The sequence below is a fragment of the Astatotilapia calliptera genome, chromosome 12 (genome assembly GCF_900246225.1).
Source record: "Astatotilapia calliptera chromosome 12, fAstCal1.2, whole genome shotgun sequence".
Classification (NCBI taxonomy): Eukaryota; Metazoa; Chordata; class Actinopteri; order Cichliformes; family Cichlidae; genus Astatotilapia; species Astatotilapia calliptera.
The window spans coordinates 17,110,591-17,130,497 of record NC_039313.1 but is presented as its reverse complement, the minus strand read 5'-3'; the positions used below and the strand labels follow the sequence as shown (position 1 = coordinate 17,130,497).

Here is a 19,907-nt window from a genome sequence, read left to right as displayed (position 1 = left end):
TAATTAGACTCTGATTCAAGACTAAGACAGAAACTCTCAGGCTGTCCCAAGCTCAGATAAATTAGATTCCATTAAGAAGGCATGAGGTGTAAAATCCGGGCCAAATTGAACCTCCAGAGCCATCTGCTGTGGTTCAGTTCTAAGTACCAGAACTACTGCTGTCCTATTTTGATCTAATTTATACTTGTATGCTACAATGTTAAATGATAAAAGCATCCTCAGTTCAAGTCCGAGAAAAAATATTTTCTTTCCATTTCTAAACTCGCATGAGATTCAGAGCAGAGTAGGTCCCTGACACGCAGGTTTAGCATTTTCTGTAATCTGGTCAGTGTAACTGTTCTCTGCAATAGTCTTTTAAGCCAGTTGGCCATATGGTGGCCCAGCTTGAGCAAGACACAGGTGGCTCTGATCACAGTGAATCCATCATAGCACTCTTTTTTTTTTTTCCTTTTCCCATAAAATACCAAGTTTGTGATGTTAATGAAAGCTAAACTGATGCACGTTTAAAAGTGTATTAATCTCATCCTTGTTCTATGACAGGGCCTTTTATTTCAAGTGGCTGAATTTGTGCGGCACGGTGCATTGATGCACGGTGACTTTGTTAGTCTTGTGCACGTTCAGCACAGTACCATCACGTAAAGAGAACGAGATATTTTTAAAGGTGAGCTATGATGTCACTTGAGGCCCTCATAGTTTTATGAGACATTTCATTTTCAAACTGATAAATCAAGGTTAGTCCCAGCAACGGTTCTGAACCTTTTTTTGAGTGATGTTTGAAATGTATAGCATATGAAAAAAATCAAAGTGAGGAAGTTTAATTCTGTTTGTGTAGAGGCGAAGGCATGGTTAGAAATGGTGATGAGTTCAACTGCAATTGTGTGTAACTTATCAGTCACCACCTGGTGGCAGTATATAACTGCCCTATGTGGGTATTAATTCCATGCCATACACAGACTTTTGACCCAGGAGCCCAGACTGAGTGGATCACTGTTACAGGAACATATCAAATAAATCCTCTTATGAAAATCAAAATATTCAGACTGAGTGTGCTGGTGAAAACCACTGACATGGGTCACATTGACCGTTTTGTTACAATGCATTATTTTACTGGCAGACACTCGGTCTTTATCAGTATATCAACCTGACATGCTTCACATGGCAGCGGCATGCTGTTCCTCAAAAGTTCAAAGTGCCCTGTGACACTGAAAAAACAGCTCGGCTTGTGTAACGTGACAAAGTATCAAGGTGATGAAAGGGCCCCTAAATGTCCCTGATCCCAGTCTGTGGGATATACTGGAACAAGCCTAATTCACGGAAGCTCTTCTGCCAGCTTTCTGCTTCCAGAGGTCCTACATCCATATACAGCTGGTTCAGGCCTGTTTGAGCAGCACAGAGAGTGGGGCCTTCATGAAGCTGGTTTTAATACTGAGGCAGATCAATGTACACAGTTCATACGTGTGATGCTACACGAGTGTGTCTAAATGTGAGGTGATCAAACCTAAAAAAAACAAACACTTTTTTGTTTTTGCAGATTATTTGAGTCATTTTTGCCTGATAAGTACACAGAAAACTGGTGGTGACAACATTCACAGATGGACCTTCAAAGTTTTAGCTATACTGCTCTCTGTCTCCACCCTACATTCATTGTCTCAAGTGAATGTAGAGAGTGTGTGTGAACACCCAGAGGAGCCTATATAACCCTGGAATGTGTTGGACAAAGGAAAGGGTGAAGAGATGAGGAGAATGATGGTTATATGGGAGGATAAAATTCAGGACAGCGAGGAGAGAAAGTTGGTGAATGGCAGGTGCTATTGTGGCCTAAGTGCAGGAGCCTAAAACGACAAGGTCAAAGGTCAAAGTGAAGTTGCCTCAGCTCCCTGGATGTCCGCCCAGAGAGATACCAATACGTAATAGGCCAAGGAGCCATGGGAAATAACCAAAGGGACATAAAGGTACGTGAAGGAAAGTAAAGAGCAAAAAACAGAACATTTGGAGAGAAAAGGAAAGCAAACCAATGACAGAATGTGGAGACATTAGAAAGCAATTTGGATGCATTTACATGACTAGCTCACATCTGATAACATGCCTGTGCTGATGGAAGAAAAATCATGTGGGATGTTTCCCTGTAGAAGTGATGGGCTCAATGCTGAATGAACAAATTAGCTGTGTCCTTGTTGAATGAAGCTTGTTGGCTGCGGTTTCCTGTTGAGGCCTTCTATTGTACTGTATCGTGGAGTCCCCCCCCCCCGAAGTTGTATTTGGCTTCAAACACGCGATTCACCCTGTTATTCCACTGAAGAGGCACAGGAATGCACACAGGAATGCCCCTCGGAGTGTTTGTTGACACTCGTGTGACCGCTCCGCTCTCAGATGTCGACAAAGACGTTTTGTTGGGATTCACTCGGTTCTCTCCCTGGAGAAGACTCTGGGAGCTGTGAAGCTGTCACGCAGGATATCGCGACAGCTAAGACCTGAATGGAAACCAGGGGGCCCCATTGCTCAAGGCTGTCTCGTGACCTGGGTGCTCAATTTTGATGCCCAGATCAATTTCTGCTGTATCTTGTCTCCTCTTCTTTTCTCACCCTGCTGAATGGAGTGCGATCAGTGGATCTGCCTTTTTAACTCGCTTTCGTCTCTATCTGAGCGTGCCGTGAGATGGTCTTGTCCTCCCGCTTGTTGTAAGACGTGGCAGCGGGGTCCATTCAGCAATAAAATTGGCTGTAATTAGTGCAATTATGCTGATTTTTACTTGTGTACCACTCAGAACAGAGTTTTCAGTGCGAACAGAGACGTCGCCAGGAAACTGCTGCAAAACAAAAACCCATCAATCAACAAGGACCTTGAATGAAAGGCTCAATTCTGAACACATTCCACAATGACAGCGTTCACTCGGCTTTGACCTGGGCTGTGATCTGGGGGGCCATGACATCTAGAGCTTCACTGATATAGAAGAAAATGTGCATTAAACCAGTATTGGAGGAAGGCACATAATCCCGACATACAGCAAAGCGGCAGTCGAGCATCCAAAGATGTAGCCGAAGGCAAACCCAACTCAAGCGAACTAACCTAAGATATTTTCGAAACAATCCGCACGGCAAATCATTAATCGTGACGTAAAGAATCATCAAACTGACAAAACTAAAAGAGGGATTAGGTGTCTTCTGTAAATAAGAAGAATATTTTCTTTCTGGATAAATAATATTTACACATCTGTGGTTGTTTCTCATTGGATGATGGCTGAGGTGAAGGTCATAGTTTGCTCAACTTTACGTTGGCATGTCTGTGTCAATATTGGCCAGAGAGACTGACAAAGCATGCATTCAAAAGCAGATTTCAAGGTGCGGGAAAAACGAGCTGCATCCAAAGTATAATGAGCCATCTTGTTAGCTGGTGAACTTTTCAGGGTGAAAAGTAAGGGAAAAACACCACAGCTTTTGAAATGTGATACGCGGGCAAACATATAAAAATCTGTCAGTCAGGGAAAGCTTGCGAAACGGTCGATCGTTAGAAAACAGCACTCCCATCGGAGTCACCAGATGTAAAGTGCACACTCCTGTGTGTTTTTTATAAATTAATTTGCAGAATATCAAAAGTGTAGATTGTCATATCAGGTCCAGTGAAGAATCTCAACATGTTTCTTTCTACCTTTAAAAGTTTGTCTGTGTTTTTTGGGGGGATTAACAACCACATGAATCCCAAAATCAAGAAAACAGACATAACAGGTAATCTGCTGATAATACTAATCACTTTTGGGGTCAGTTCTGTATCATTATCATCCCCAGCACTGTCACAGGGACTCCAGAAACTCAAATGTTTCAAGTTCAAATGTATTTATTTGAACAGATTTAAAAGAGGATCTGACCTGCTTTCAAACAGTCAGTCATAGCCATTCATCCACTACTCTTATAAAATATAAATAAATATATAGATATCAAGAAATGAGGTGCGGCTCAAGACATTTGCAAAGTACTGTACACATATATATTCAAACTATTAGCTTTAAATTCCTATACTTGCAAAAAGTGTATATTATTCATACTCTAAGTGAGCAATTTTAGCCATTTCCCATATCTCCAATATTGATATTTTAAAATATTGGATCCAGTTATGTTGGCTGCCTATTTAAACTGTTCTTTAGCAAATACATTTAAACCTATGCCTACTTTAAGCAGCACACTTCCTAATTACTTAGAAAATATATCCATATAGGTCTATATTTATATATTATATTAACAGTATATACATCAAAAACATTTTGTAAGATACTTGTTTTTTGATAAAATATTTAACAATTAATAATATTTTAAATAATGGATCCATATTTTTTTTGCCTTTCTGCCCCTAAAACATTCGTTTTAGATAACTGTTACCTTTTCTGCTCAAAGCTGCTCAGGCTACCTTAGTTAAATAAGGTTCTTTTGGGTTTTTTAACTACTAATTTGTCTACTTAACCCCCAGGCTACTGCAGTAATACCCCCCGGGGTACTTGCTCCACCAGTTAGGAAAATGGAAAATTACCCTAAGGTACACATCAGCGGATATGTTCACTCTTTGCAGTCACAGTGTCTTTTGTCAGTCAATTGATGAAAAAATCAAAAGTAATTAAAAATAAAGTTCGATTTCTATAATTTCCACTCGACTTTGAGATAATTAATTCTTAATTTTGAGAGGGTATTGAGTAAGGGTGAGGGGGCTCTTGGAGGAATCCCTTGGAGCCCCCGGTTTGACCCCTCCCTGCGGCTGATCTGCGTCTGGCAGACAGGCGGGCAGCGGCGGCGGATCCAAGCCGAGTGTCTTTAAGACCCAGCGGAGCTCGGCAGGGAAACCCCGCGGCTTGAGTTGTTTCTACTCTCCAGAGTGTCAGCTAGTTATTTGTGGGGAGGCGCTGTAGCCATTTCGCCACATGAAAGCCCGATGAGCTGAACGAGCAACATCCGAGTTGTTCGTGGAGAAGCAGAAATCAGCTTTGAGGAGCTCTGCGCGCACACACGTACGCGAACTTTGCGCGCAGAAGACGCACAGCGCTCACACACTCACACTTCCTCTCTATCCACCGTGGAAAAAGAGAGAGAGAGAAAGAGAGAGAGGGGGGGAATAGAGAGAAGACGCACGAAACTTCCAACTCTCCCATGTGAAAAAGAGAGGTTTGAAGATAAGGTGTATTTTTCCCCCTCGGACCTCCTTTCCTTCCCCATTCCTCTCTCTCTCTTTCTCTCTCTCTCAGTTCTTTTGCCGGGATATTTGTGTTTCTATGAGAGCCTCTCTCGGCGAGAAGAGAAGTTTGGTTGTTTGCCTGGTCGGCTGAGGAGGAGGAGGAGGAGAAGAGTCTGTTTAAAAGATGGTCCACAACGCCGCTTGGAGAAGAGGCTTGCTATGCGTCCTGGCGCTCTACCTCGGCTTTGCGTCCCCGCCGTGCAAAGCTCGGATTTACACCAACCATTGGGCAGTCAGGATAGCCGGGGGACCCGAGGTGGCTGACCGGATAGCGGAAAAATACGGCTATAGAAACATGGGACAGGTATGTGTCTTACTGCTTATTGATCCGGTCAAAGTTGCCTCTAATTTGTGTCTCTCTGTGTTTTCGTCAACTCTTAAAATTGGGCTTAATATGCCTCTTCCAAGGCGGCAAAGTTGCGCGATTAAACCTCAAAGTCTGAAGTCCAAACCTGAGCCAACTCGGGTTCTTTTAACTCTGAAACAGACCAGGGAAGGAGAAGCTTTAAGGAACAAAGAAAGTAGACCAGCTGCAGGATGGCACAACAGGTGCCTCTTCACGGTGTTTCCACTGAAGTCTCATGTGCTTGGTCGTTTTGCCACCCCAGTGACGGCTAGCGGTGCTGCTTGGTTTATGAGCTTGGAAGTGACTTCTCTCTCTCTCTCTCTCTCTCTCTCTCTCTCTCTCTCTCTCTCTCTCTCTCTCTCTCTCTCTCTCTCTCTCTCTCTCTCTGTGTGTAAGATTTCACTCAAAAGTCCTTGGTGTGTGAGCCAAACACCATTTTATATAGTAGTAAACGGGGCTGCTCAAGCTGTTTTTGTTTTGTCTTTTTCTCTTTAATTCCCCATACTGTACATAATTCCACTGTTCAAGGCCCTCCAGTATCGATTAGATCAGCCGCATCAGGCCAAAAGCAGGTGCCATTGCTTAACATGGTGTAAACTAACTCCTGGATCCATCTGGTGAAGAACATACACGCACAGACACTGGCTTCAGATGTGCCTCCTTTCTTTTTATGTTTTGTCATTTTATTGGTAAACACCAGATGAGGAATTTATCTGTTAACTTGGTCCAAATGTGGTTTTAGGAAATGTTTTAAAATTATTATTATTTTTAGCATAGTACTTGTTTTGTTTTAACAAAAGAGAGAAGACACACAAATGTGGACCTCACACATACGACTGAACTACGTGGGCAGTTCAAGCCTGCACTTGTCAGCGGTCGACATGAAGACAGCATGGAACAGAGGGGGCATTCTGACAGGTTGTTGTGGGGTAGTCCAGTCAACAGCTATTGAACCTCCACCCCTCCACCTTATCCAGCCTGCCCACCCACTATACACCCTAGAGAGTAGGCCTTAATGGCCTCGTTTATCCCCTCTCTTTGACGGGAACTAATGTGTGGACCCCCCTCTTTCTATACCACCCCCATAGGAATTTTCCTGTGGAGTGGAGTGGTGGAGTGTTGCTTCCAACCCCCACCATTCGCCCTAATTTCCATCTCAATACAGGAAGGCTCACTGGACTTTGACACCTCATAGACAAGTTTTTACTTCACTTCCTGGTTTGGGGGTCAGCCGAAAGCCGCTCCCATGGGAGCGATAGCAACACACTTTTGGTTGCCTAATGTGAACTCTGACACCCACCCAGTCCTCCTGATATCAGTGCAGCACTCATGTATGTGCACGAAGAACTTAAGCTGCCAAGCGTTTGTAAATCAAAAAAAAACTTGCTGGTGCTAGTAATGAAATAATTCTGGGAATAGCCACTAAATGAGATGGAGTTTAAATTTGTGAGGGGGGGGAAAAAAAGATGAATGGATAGAAAACAGTGTGGCGGACAATATGGTCTTCTTCACAGGGTTGGAAAGAAGAGCACAGACAAAGATAACCACACACTGGGAGATGGGAGAAGGAGGGAGTGAAAGAAAGGACGATAGATGGACGGATGGATGAAAAGAGTTGGCATGGAGAGAGGGAGCACCTCGTTGGGGAATTCTGGGTAATCCTCTTAACTATGGAGCCCCCTTCCCAGACTAAGACACTGGCTAAATCAGCTGACAAGGCCTCAGACGTGGATCTCTGTTAAAATTGGTGTTTTTGTTTTTTTTTTTGAGGAGATGAGAGAGCCCGTGAAAGCCACTGGTCGTAATCTAGAGACACACATGTGCAGGAAGTGTGTGCATCATGACATCAACGACATGTTACATATTTTGTGCGGTTTGTAGTATTTGTTAAAGGCATCAGGCCAATCAGCATTGTTACTCTAGAGGTAACTAAACAAGTGCAATGTCTAGAGTAACACCTTTGTTTTTGACAACGCTAATAATCCAAACACATGAAACGATCAGTTTTCCATTGAAAAAATGATTCATTTGATTATTGAGCATTGTCCTCGATTTGTTTGAGAGGCCGTGATAAAGCTGCAGTGTTTGCACCGTGAAGCAAGAAGGTGTCAAAGTACCGCAGTGTCTCAGCCTGTGTGTTTTGTCCTGAAGTCTTTGTCCTGTTATGAGACATTAGTCTTACAGGTATGAAACATTAAGGTCCAAAGGGAAAACGCGCATCACCTTTTGGCATTTCTTGGTACTATTGGTCATGAAATATAGATGATATGGAGATTTATTGCTTCTAGTGAAAAAGGTCTGGAGAAGTAAGACATCATGAATCACTGATGAAGTGTTTTTTCTGCAGGACTGAGATGTGTAATTCCCAACAGTTAAGTAGAAGTTGTGATTCACTCTTGAATTATTCCGATAAAATTTCAGTCTACCGTAATGTGCCTGCCCATATGATCACACAGTCATATCTAGAGCAACAAGGGAAGCCATATTTGTAGGCTTAGCTGTTTTTCAAGTTAAGATTGAAAACGCACGCTGAAGGTTAGATGTTATACTGAAAGTCATGGATTTATTGGCACTTTCTTGCCTCTCATTTTATCCATCTCTACTTTGGAGTGTGTGTCGGTACATGAGCCGAAAGCTGATCTGATGGGCTCTGTGGCAGTGGAAGGATCAGTGACATAGCACAGGACCCTTGGTAGCCATGACAGTTTGATCATCTGAGGGACTGTTTGGTCTTTATCAATTATTAAAACTAATCACCGACCAGCAGCTTTCCGTCTAACATTGTCTGTCTGTGGATCCTCTGTCACTCAAAATCTTTGTGTGTGTGTCTATCTGTACATTTGTCTGGCCTCTCTGTGTTTGTCTGTTTTCACTTTACTTGTCTGCCCCTCGCTGTCCCTCCTTTTTTTCTTTTTCTTTTTAAAGTTCACAGCCTTTTGTCCTTTATCTGATTGATTTAAGAGCCTAAATGTGGTTTCTGTATAATATCTGGGAAAAAACAAATATTAAGAGAGAAAAATGTCATTATAATTCAAAAACATGACCTTTTTTAGAAAAATGTTTTGAAATACTTAAAGCTATGGTGGTTCTCAGCCTTTTTAATGATGACAGGCCCATATTCTTTCTGCAGCACTGCAACAATCGTGCAGCCATAAAGAGTTATAAAGATCTATTTTAAACAACAATGATTAAGAGCCCTGAAATAATGACGGTGGCTCACTGATACATCCTTTCCACAAGTTCCACTTGTTTTAGAAAACAAACAAAAACGAAACTAACTGTTAGCGGTGCCGCAAAGCGCTGGGTCCAAAGCTTGAACCTCTCATGTCAGTAGCTATAAGAACAGCTACGACAAGAAGTTCACAGATGACTTGCAGATACTATCCAACTTGGTTTTCCTCTTGTAGACATAACCCCCAACTTCTGTTACTTCCGCCGCTGCTAACGTTCAAACCAACCATTGTGCGCTGGTTCTCTGACAATATAGTCTTGCTCTCAGCAGGGAATAAATCAGCAGTGAGAAGATGGCGAGACCTGCGCCTTGACTTTAGAAAACTGTGAGCAGCATTAAAAATGAAGCTCACTTTTTAGGAGACTATAGCAGAGAAAGGCATAGTGGTGATGAATAGTCTGTTTGTGTGTTTTGCAGATTGGGGATCTCAGAGACCACTATCACTTCTTCCATAGTCGGACTATTAAGAGGTCGACTTTGTCCAGCCGTGGTCGCCATAGTTTCATTTCCATGGAGCCTAAGGTAAGTCTGTTGTGCTGTTTATGAAAGATTGAGCATCAATGTTTCTTTTGTGCTGAAATGATACTGTAGGTAGTTTTATATGATCTTAATTCAAGTTCCTTTTCCTGGATAACGTGTGGTGTTCAAATCTGTACAAAGTTCACTCACTTGTGATGGAGATGACTGATTATCATCAGGTGACTCAACTGAACAAACTCCATCCGCTGATGAAGATCATGAGGTTCTGTTTGCAGTTCTGGAAAAAGCAAGTGGACCTTGAGTTAAGATGGTTTTAACTGATAAGTTAAATATTAACTTTTAGCATACACTGAGGACCTTTTGCCAGAATTGAACATGTTTTCAGTAGATTTTTCATACACCTCTTACAAGGGCTGTCATCTTACTCTGCAGTGGTTCATCCTGCGAACAGCCAAGTGAATAATGATGAAATCTGCCTACTACTGCTTTTAGTTTGAATTTGATGAGGTTAAAGGAGATAAAAGAAGATTAAAAATATAATTTTCCTTGAAATAAACTTGTCAACAGTGTTGACAATGGTTGATTCACCGTACTCCAGTACTAGGCTGGACCCCCTGTTTCCTTCAGAATTACCTTAATTGTTCATGGCACAGTTTCAATGAGGTGCTGGAACCATTCTTCACAGATTTCGGTCCATGTGAACATGATAGCACGGTTGGTGTAGATCGGTCTACTGCACATCCATGATGTGAATCTCCTGTTCTACCACATCCCAAAGGTTCTCCACTAAACTGAGATCCGGTAGATTACTCAAGAAAGTAGTTTGAGATGATCAGAGATTTGTGACATTGTGAGCAAGAGTGGTAGGATGTGGAGTACTTATGTGGAACAATCATAGTTGAACCGAGGAAGGGGCCGTAAGAGTACATCTTTCACCATTTTACGATGGTGTGATTGTACTTCTCTGTGAATAGTGCTCATAGCCTTTGAATATCAACGATTATAAAACTGAGTTCACATCTCACTGTTAGGCAGTCGTGTTGGGGGAAGCCTGCAGTGAGATGAAGAAGTTACTTGTATAAGCGATGAAACATTTCTTCCACTGAAAACTCGGCTTCCAGATGAACAAAAGCAACTTTCTGGGATTTCCTAACCTGGATTATTGAGCATGTCTCAACATATTCAGCAGGTCACCTAAATTGTAACTGGATGCAGTGAGTTGTGAGTTAAGGTGTATCTAATAAAGTGTCCTGTGTGTGTGTGTGTGTGTGTGTGTGTGTGTGTGTGTATACATATAGCCACCTACTTGTCAGAGACCAGGGCCCTATTTCAGGAAGCCGGTTTAGTGCAAACTCTGAGTAAGTATACCCTGAGTTAACTAAAACTCTGGGTTTTCGGTTTCACAAAGCGAGTTTAGATTAATTCTGAGTGAGTTACTATGACGACACACTCCGTGAAGCTAACCTGCCCCCTAGCAGGTTTACTTCAACTAACCCTGACCTTCTCCGCCTCTTTGTCAGAAACCTGACTGTAGGAAGTGTCAGACATGGCGTGCTCCTTCCTTGAAGAGCCAGTAGATGTTGAAGCCCAAATTCTCCGCCGGGAGAGAGTGATTAGAGCGCGTTTGGACATTTTATCATTTCCTGATGATTTCCTGTGTGAACGTTACCGTTTTTCAGCACAATCTATAATTTATTTGAATAACATCCTCAGGCCTAATATTGCTCATGTGACACATCGCGGACATTCTCTCAGTTCTGTACATATTATTTGTATTGCACTTCGGTTTTTTGCAAACGGGAGCTTTCTGTATAATATTGGTGACGCTGAGCACGTTTCCAAGGCTACCGTCTGTCGGGCAGTCAGGAATGTTACAGTTGCACTGAAACGTCTCCTGTACTCGTCTGTGGTGTTCCCCGGTCATAGACCCACAAGATTCATCAAAGAGGGATTCCACAAAATTGCAGGTATCAGGATGAACGAAACTTAATTTATGATGTGGTGATACTTGAACTACTACTTAAATTTTACATTTATTTTCACGGTTCCCAGGCGTGATTGGCTGTATAGATGGCACTCACATTCCAATCATTGCTCCTTCAGTAAATGAAGGAGACTATGTGAACAGGAAGTCTTTCCACAGCATTAATGTACAGGTACATAGTTCCCTGTAGCATTTCAAACTAACAAATTATTTCATTATAGTAATGGATGCTAATTTGTGTTCTGTGCACTGTGAAGATCATATGTGATGCTGCCAACATTGTCACAAATGTGGAAGCCAACTGCTCAGCCTTTGTGAGTGGTGGTGGTGGAGGACCCCCACCTGTTTTTCGGGCCTCCGCTTTTTTTTCTGTTGGCTATAACGGGTCACATTTGAGCATACCGAGTAAGCAAATATGTACTTGTAATGTGCTCAGATAATTTCAATAAGTGCTTACAGAGGGGAAATTAATGTAGCCTCTAACTGCAATTGATTTACATCGGACAAACAGACCAAGCACTATGGCTCATAATACAATTACACCTTACCTGTTTGGACTATATTTTTATATTTCATTTTTACTTGCTGCCAGGAACGTTTGGGGCCTGTTGGGTTGCACCTGCGCTCACATCACATCACAAAATAAAATGTATGAAATAAAAAATAAAATAAAATACAATAACGTGTTAAATGGGTGGAAATCCCTAGATCAATGTTTAAATTAACACTCACGCATTGACTCTGTCGGCTATGTTTTGCCATGCATGCTCCCTTTGTTTTGCAGCTGAGGCTGTGTTACTTTTTTTCCGCGGAATTTGCATGTTATCGGCATATGCTGCCATCAGAATTTCGGCCTCAAGCGCTGTAAAATACATTGACCGCGCCTTCTTTCCCTCCGTCTCCATGGTGACTCGCTTAATCTGTGCTCCACTAATCAGGGCTTTATGTATCCTCATGCGCGCGTTTAACTTGGGGTTAAAGCAACTCCGCGTTGATTGAATTAATTGTTATCAGCCTTTCTGAAACCGAATATTCCGAGTTGGACAGTTCGGGGTTACTCAACCCTGAGTATTGTTTTTCACTCTGAGTTTTCTAAACCGGCTTCCTGAAATAGGGCCCAGGGGTCAGAGTGGAGCCCTAGTAAATCCAAATTCAGAGAAATTCTAAACTTTTCCGTCCAAGCGTTGAGATCCCAGTGAAGCCACAGCTGCTCTGTGTTTTCCTGATGATAAACCGACAGTTTATCTTGATCTCAGCCAGAGGAACCTGGTTGTGGCAGATCAGATGGCACAACTCTCCTACAGAATCCGTCACGGACAAAACAAAATTTTTCCATGATGGTTGTGGATCACCATAACACAACGTGACATAATCATAAATCAGAATATTTGATCTTTATTATGAGGTTTGTTTTTTGGTTTCACATCACTGTGGGCAGGATTTCTTTTGTAACTCTAAAATACAGCCTTAGTAAAGTAAATAACATGCTTTTGTTGTTGTTGTCGTCAGCTGAGAAAAAACTTTCCGTTTGAACAAGAGTTTGATCTAAACCGCTGTCAGTGCTCTTCTCGTCACTTCATCGGGTCAACAAACCCGGACCGAATTACACACGAGGCCTCCACATCACAACACTGAGCTTTATCAAAACACGGGGGACAAATCACTAAATCAAACCTGTTGGTTGTTCACACGATTGTACAATTGTCTGCTCCTCTGATGTCTTGTTTATGTTTACAGTAGATTTAAAAAGCCTTTGAAGTAAAAGACCGTTTGACTCGTCCAAGACATGTGAAACCTCCTTATCTCACATTTTGCATATTTTTGTCATCTTAGTACCTGACTCAGACTTGTTGATGTCTGCCTGTTTGATGAAGCGGGTCACTTTCTTGAACAGGCTGGGACTTGATCCTGAGGAAACAGGGCAGCGATGCCTCTTACAGCGTTTACATACAGCAGCGGCGATGTTGCATGCAGATTCTGAACGGCGAATAAATCTGTGTCGGACTCATAAATGCACGGCGACTGCTGAAGAATGATGGTGATGAATCAGTGTGATTACTGGAAGACGGGATGAAACGGGAAGAGGAGGAAAAGAAAGAAAAGGAGCCGTCTGTCACCTTCTTTACCCGCTTATCTGTTATCCTGTTTCATTGTTTCTCTTCAGTTTCCTTTCTCTGTATTTTTGGGCCACTCAGCTGTTTTTTGTTTTTTCTGTTCACCTGCTGTCATCACCTGTCAAGAGCTCCCTCTTTTCTCACTGTTGCTTTCTGTGCACTCGTCCCCCTCCCTCTGTCTTTGGTTCTCTTGCCCTCTTGGGCCTGACACTGTGCCACGCTGGAGGAAGGTCTGTGTCCGGATGCCAGCTGGCTGGGAAACTGAGAGATTTAAAAAAAGAAAAGAAAAAAAGACTAGATTAGAGAGAAGAGGTTAAATGACAGAAAACAGAAGATTGCCTATTAGAATGCACGGAAGAAGGAGAAAGATGCATCGGAGACACAGAATAAATGAAAAGTGGAGCGAAATAGAGCTGTCGGTGTTTCCCTTGCTGACTGGCTGTCCTTTTTGCGGACCTGTCTATGAGGTTTGGGATCAACGTGACAGCCAGTTTGGCAGCAGCGAGGTCTGGCATTCTGCTAATGATGTTTTGCAATCAGGTTTTGTAATAATGACAGCCGTGTGTGTTTTGTGTGTGGGTGAGTCAGAGGGGTGTAGCGATGCCGTGAAAGGCGCACCCTACCATCCACAGTAGACTCTGGCACACATGTTACCATGGAGATGAGGCACAGCACAGATTACCACTTTATGGCACCCGCCTAACTGCAGTGTCACTTGCCTCTCAGGTCAAAGACCGCTTATTTTTCCAGGCTGTGAGAGGGCACGTGGCGTCACCTTGACCCTTAAACAAGGACAAACAGGGTTCATGAAACAGTATTGTATTGTATAGTATTGTATTGATGAATCCCATTTGAACAGCTTTTGACTGCATGGAGGTGAACAAGGAAAAAAGGGAACACTGAAATGCAATCTTGAAGCTGTTGGCCCCTGATGCCACGTAGCTTTTGAAAATCGATTGACAGTCGTAAACAATGACAAGTGGACTTAAGAGGAAGTATTGTCCCAGATATCTGCTGGCTACAAAGGAAGCCCTGAAATATTGGCTCTGTCTACAGAGGCTAAAGCATCAGAGGGTTGCCGATGGGATCCTAGATTGAGTTTAGTTCAGCTTGGCACATTTCCTATAAACGTGGATGTTGTGGCTGTAGCTGCTGTAGTCATTTTGGACTCCCAGGATGCAGAAATCTGGGAAAACCTGCAGAAAGTATTTCAGGACAAGCTATTTGGAAACATTTTAAAAGCTTCTTGATCAAACATAATTTGTTAAAGGTTTTGCATCCTCTGATTTCTGTCTGGAGTGCGACACAGTTTACATGCACGAGAACGTAGACGACTGTCAGTGCTGTCGCAGGGGAGAGCCTGCGCCGTGCTGTATCTGTGAAAATATGCATGACTGCATTGTTGTTTTTGAACGTTACTTTTGGCTTATTTATTAACCTTTTTTTTTTTTTTTGCTCCTTCTAAGCTGTCATTGTAATTTCACATCAAAGTAGGTCAAAGAAAACTTTTCATCATATGCTGTTTTGGTGCTGGTGGCAGATGCGATGCATGCCGTAAGTTCTTTGTCTTACCGCATAGAGAGGTCATAATCTTTACTCTGTTTCATGCCCCTAAATATCAACTAGGAGAAAAAATGTTGACACAAGAGCCACAAGTGTAATTGTTGTAGTTGCACAGCTGGAATCTGTTAGTCGTGTGTGGACATATCTATTTTTCAAACCTGGCCTTAACAGGCTCTCTGCAGCAGAAGTTTTCTTCCACAGTTGGTTGTGGAGCGTCTGAAGTTTAGTACAGGTCAGTACACCCTCTTTCCGAGTAGATATTTACCCTTCTCTACCTTTTGCCTCTAAGTGGCCTCTTCTCCAATCCCTGTACTTCAATTCAAATGAGCAAAGTTGGGAACAAAAGTAAAAATAACTTCAACTTTGGAAAAGAAAATATCCCAACATCACCAACAACAACTTGAACTGTTGATGCCAAGCAGCATGGATACATGCTTTCATGTTGTTTATGCCAAATTCTGTCCCCTAACATCTGAATATCACAGCAGAACTGGAGACTCGTCAGATCAGGCAACATTTTTTTTAAATCTTCTGTTGTGGAATCCGATATCCTCTTTTTAGCTGTTCTGACCTGACAGGAGTGGCACCCAGTGTCTTCTGCTGCTGTAGCCCACCTTTCTTCTTGGTTTGACCTTCAGCAGGTGGTCTCGACCATGTCTATATCCCTAAATGCACTGAGGTGCCATGCCACGAGCAGCTTAACAAGTGTACCTAATTAAGTGGCTATCTATACGAACTTGTCTTTTTGTATTAAGCAGTATTCGGCATGCACCTTGCTCAGTTCTGCTGACGCATGCTCGTGAGTCATTCATGCTGGGAGTTCCAAGAGAGTTTGGACAGCCGCAGTCTTTTCTCTTTTTTTGTTCAAGTACACTTAGTCTGCTTTGCCTGAAATCTATTTCCAGACATTTCAAGTTTACTGTAAACAACAATTACAGCACGACAGTGGTTGTTTTCTCCTTTTGTAGTGTCCTTTTGATGTGTGCGCAGAGATTAGTAGGGAGAAACAACTGCCGAACGCCTTCTAGCTGAAGGAGCACGGTGCTTCCAGCCGGTTTCACTTAGAAAGGCTCTTGTTTACTTGAAGTCATCTATTCAGACATGTGCATGAAAACTGAGAGCCAGGTGTGGTTTGCAGCTGAATCCTCACTGGGATAGACTAAAATGCAAAATAGCCGTGACAACAAAATTAAATTTGAATGTTTTATTGCTCCGCCACATCAGGACAGCGGTTTACCACGTAGTAAAACTACCAAAATGAGCTCATATCTACGTATTACACTGTTAAACAATTAAAATATGCTCAGTGTTTTTTCTCTTTTGGCTCACAGAATTTTTTTGTTCACCGCACAGATGCCTTGCTGTATTCATAGATATGCAGAAGACGAGGACGCTCATTGCATTACGGAGACGACATAGTTAGTGTCTGGACCTCAGGGATAATGTGCATACCCTTAGATTTTATCAGACTCATCTTAGTCCCAAGTACAAATTTCCATTAGGCCGAGAATCCTGAATTTTTAGTTTGAATTTGTTTAACAAATGAACCATTAAAATAGTCTAAGCTTTGAGACGAGCCCCCACAGCTGGCCGTGACGGCCCACGCTGTTTGTGATGGCCGAGTTAGGGCCGAGTCTCTGAAATACCCCAGAGAGAGGACAAGAACTGGTTTCTCATGTTACTGCAAGGGTTTCACTGGGTGTTCTGCTCACTATCCATTAGCTTTTTTTTGCCTGGAGCTCTAACATCGTCACACAAACAGCAGTAAAAGTGGATCAATTTGTTCCCATTTGTTCTATTGAAGTGAACTCTTCCCCAGTTTCCCCTGGTTACTGACCCAGCCAGCTAGAGCCACCTGCAAACCCTTATACAGAGTGAATGAGAGTGAGAGCGAGGGAGGGAGGGAGGTTGGAAGGGGGTTGGAGTGGGAATGAGAGAGAGAGACAGAGACAGGCCATCTGAGAGAGAAATGGGCACCTGCAGAGAAGAAGACTGAAAAATGCAGCGAAGGAGAGGGGGGGGGCTGACGAGGAAAGGGATTTAAAAAGGGGGAAAAAAAGGAAGTGAGATAGGAGCGGGAGTCAGACTGGGAGTAAAGGCAGGGTGACAGAGGTACAGGTTCTACCAGATCATTCCTCTGCTACACCACACTGCAGTTAAATGAATGGAGGAGGTCGTTATGCCCCAGAGCCAGCCAGTGAGTTGGCACTGACACAATGGTAGTGATACATGGGGAAGTTTTAGAGGCAATAATACGGGCGATATTGGCTTTGTTTGGATAGGGCCTCGCATTCATGGCACAATTGATGCGGATAACTGCAGGCTGTTATCAGTGAGTGATTTTTAGCAGACACAATAAAGGATGGCATTATTCTCAACGACTTCAGAAAAAGTGTTACATAGGCCGTTATCTGCCTCTGGTAATCCAGGAAGGGAGAGGATAAACATGTATTTTTAATAAAAAAATAAAATAAAATCCCAGTAAAGAAATCCAACATCAACTGTAGCAACAGCAGTGGAAAGTTTAAAAAATTTTCATGAAATAGGTTGTGGAAGAGTTAAACACGCACAATATACAGCGCAGTTTGTGAAATGGTCTCGACCTACTCTGTCAAGTCTTGTTTCTGGACATGAAAACATGAAAACCCAAATCTTTTGTCTCTGAGCCCCATTTTTCATCTGAATGATCATAAATCTTTGTGTCCATGTACATGAAATGAATATTTTCCATTTTTAATAGGCGGCTGGAGGCGTTCATGGTGCACTTGGTCATTTTACCGCTCACAAGACCCAAGTTAAAGCTGTAACACCTCACAGATTTTTAAACATTGTAGGGTCTATGCTTACTTATAGACTATACTTTCATATTATTTACTTGGTTAAGTTTAGCTGTTTAAGAACAATTTGATTTTGGTTAGGAATTAAAGTACCATCACTTTTTATTAGTATTATTATTAGTATTATTATTATTCTTTTAAATTGCAATGGTGACGCATCTCCGTTTTGTCTGGGCTAGATTCATGCCGGAGACACAAAATACACTCCCTGTTGAAATGCATTACTCACAAATTTGCACTTACTGTTCCAAAAAAATGTCAGTTCTTATCCGTGTACACAAACAAATGATTAATTTTTCATGGATTCATGTTTTTCTTGAAGACCAGGCTTTTTTTGTTGCTCCTTAAGAATAGAAGTAAATGATATAAATGACTATGGATGGATGGGTGCCATCAGTCTTGAAATTATGATGCCAGTGTTGGCATTTCCACCTCTAGACCTTTAAGCTGAGCCTTCTTCCTTGGGATGTAAAGAATTTGTATACAAATGTCTGCGATCTCATGTTGACATATAGCACCCCCACAGCCAGCACGCTGCCACCCACTGAGCTCTTATTGTGTTAATAATGCAGGCATAGATATGACACACAGATACTGAAAGTAAGGCATATGATTTATGTTACAGACCCTGCGTAATGCTGCAGGGACGCTACTATGTTAGCAAAGCTGTGGTGAAATACACGCTTCATCTGAGCAGCTTTTTTCGTAACCAGTTTTTAAATTAAGGGCAAGTTTTTGTGTCGACGTGAACAGCACAGTGTAATTGGAAGATGGTGTAAGGATGTGCTCATGGTGTTTGTGCTGTTTGATGGAAGCTGTAATATTTAAAGCTCACCTCAGGTAACCTTTTAAAACTGGGGATGCACTGGGATAACAGAGTTTACCTCTTTTCACAATCTAGTCATGATCAAGGGATCTACAAGGTTGCAGCTGCCTTGACGTTGTTGGTCAAAGTTGGCTTAAATAATTTTTTGCTTTCAGAAATATTTTTGAATCATCGTAGCCTTCATAAAGAGGAAAAAAAGAGCCCCTTTGTCAATAGAATATGTGAAATTGGCAAACACCAGTCTACAAAGATGCCTCATCTAGAGTAATCTCCAAAGATGTAGTATGGTTTGTGCTTCAGCTGAGCCTTTCTCATTCACAACACTAAGCTTTTAGGTAGCAAACAATACTAAATCCCAGGAGGTGGCAGGTTCAGTGTCTTGCTCAAAGGCGCTTCAGTAGGGTGTACACTTGCTGGCATGCAGAAGCATTTTAAAATTCCAGCTCTGTGGTTGTTGACCTTGTTCATTAAAGCCACTTTAAACTCTTTTAGATTCCTCTGAACGTGTGTTTCTTGCCCCGCGACATCTGAGACAAACTTCAGCAAAAAATGAATTTATTGTTTTTGGGGTTTTTTGTCGTTTCTTGAAGCGTTTGCGTCGCCCCTGATGGCGGTGAAGGAGGATTTACGGGTATACACGGGGCAGATATCCATGCAATTTGCCAAGTTACGAACAAGAGCAGTTAAGAGTTACACTGCTGATCAAAGATTGTGGTTGATGGTATGCTAATGTATGCAAATTGTAATGATACACCAGTGGTTTTGCGCAGACACACTCACGCACAATTCTTGATGACAGTGTTGTTTTGAGGCTAATGGTCTGTGTAAACGGTTGCTTTGAAGCTGATGGTCCTGATAGAAGTTGGAGTGAAATGAGCTGAGACCTTGGCAGACGGGAGAAGCATCATGCTAAAGTAAAATTTCTCACTGGGTTTTTTAAAAAATTGTTTCGTTTCTACACTTTATCTTTCTCTCTGCGCTGGTTTGCCATTTCCTTTTCCTTTCCCATCTTTTTTTCTTCCTTATAGGAGGTCATTTATTGAATTACATCATTTGCACTTTATTCCTTTCCCTCCCTCACAATTTCTAAAGAGGTACATACTCAAGTTATTAAATCAGTTATTTATAAACTCAATTATCCTCCCTTCACTTGCTGTCATTTGGTCTCTCTTGCTATTTGTTTTCCCTTCCCTTCCAGCTCTCTCTTCTTTCTTTTTTTATATTATTGACTCTCCCGGGACTCGTTCTCTTCAGCTCTTTATCGCCTCTCCTCTCGTCTTATCTTGTCTTGTTGCCTCGCTCTCAAACTCT

General features: G+C 42.2%; 1 protein-coding gene across 3 annotated transcripts in view; it reads left to right on the top strand.

The window, feature by feature from the left end:
- The first annotated feature begins 4,819 nt into the window (after nt 1-4,819).
- Nucleotides 4,820-19,907, top strand: part of pcsk5b (proprotein convertase subtilisin/kexin type 5b) — an 88,624-nt gene continuing 73,536 nt past the window's right edge. For 2 of the 3 annotated variants that reach the window (XM_026187565.1, XM_026187564.1), the window contains exons 1-2: nt 4,832-5,518; nt 9,210-9,314. In XM_026187565.1, coding sequence (XP_026043350.1) covers nt 5,339-5,518; nt 9,210-9,314 — 285 coding nt within the window. In that variant the 5' untranslated portion in view covers nt 4,832-5,338. Of the gene's footprint in view, nt 5,519-9,209; nt 9,315-19,907 lie in introns of all 3 variants that reach the window. The other variant, XM_026187563.1, reaches the window with a different exon arrangement.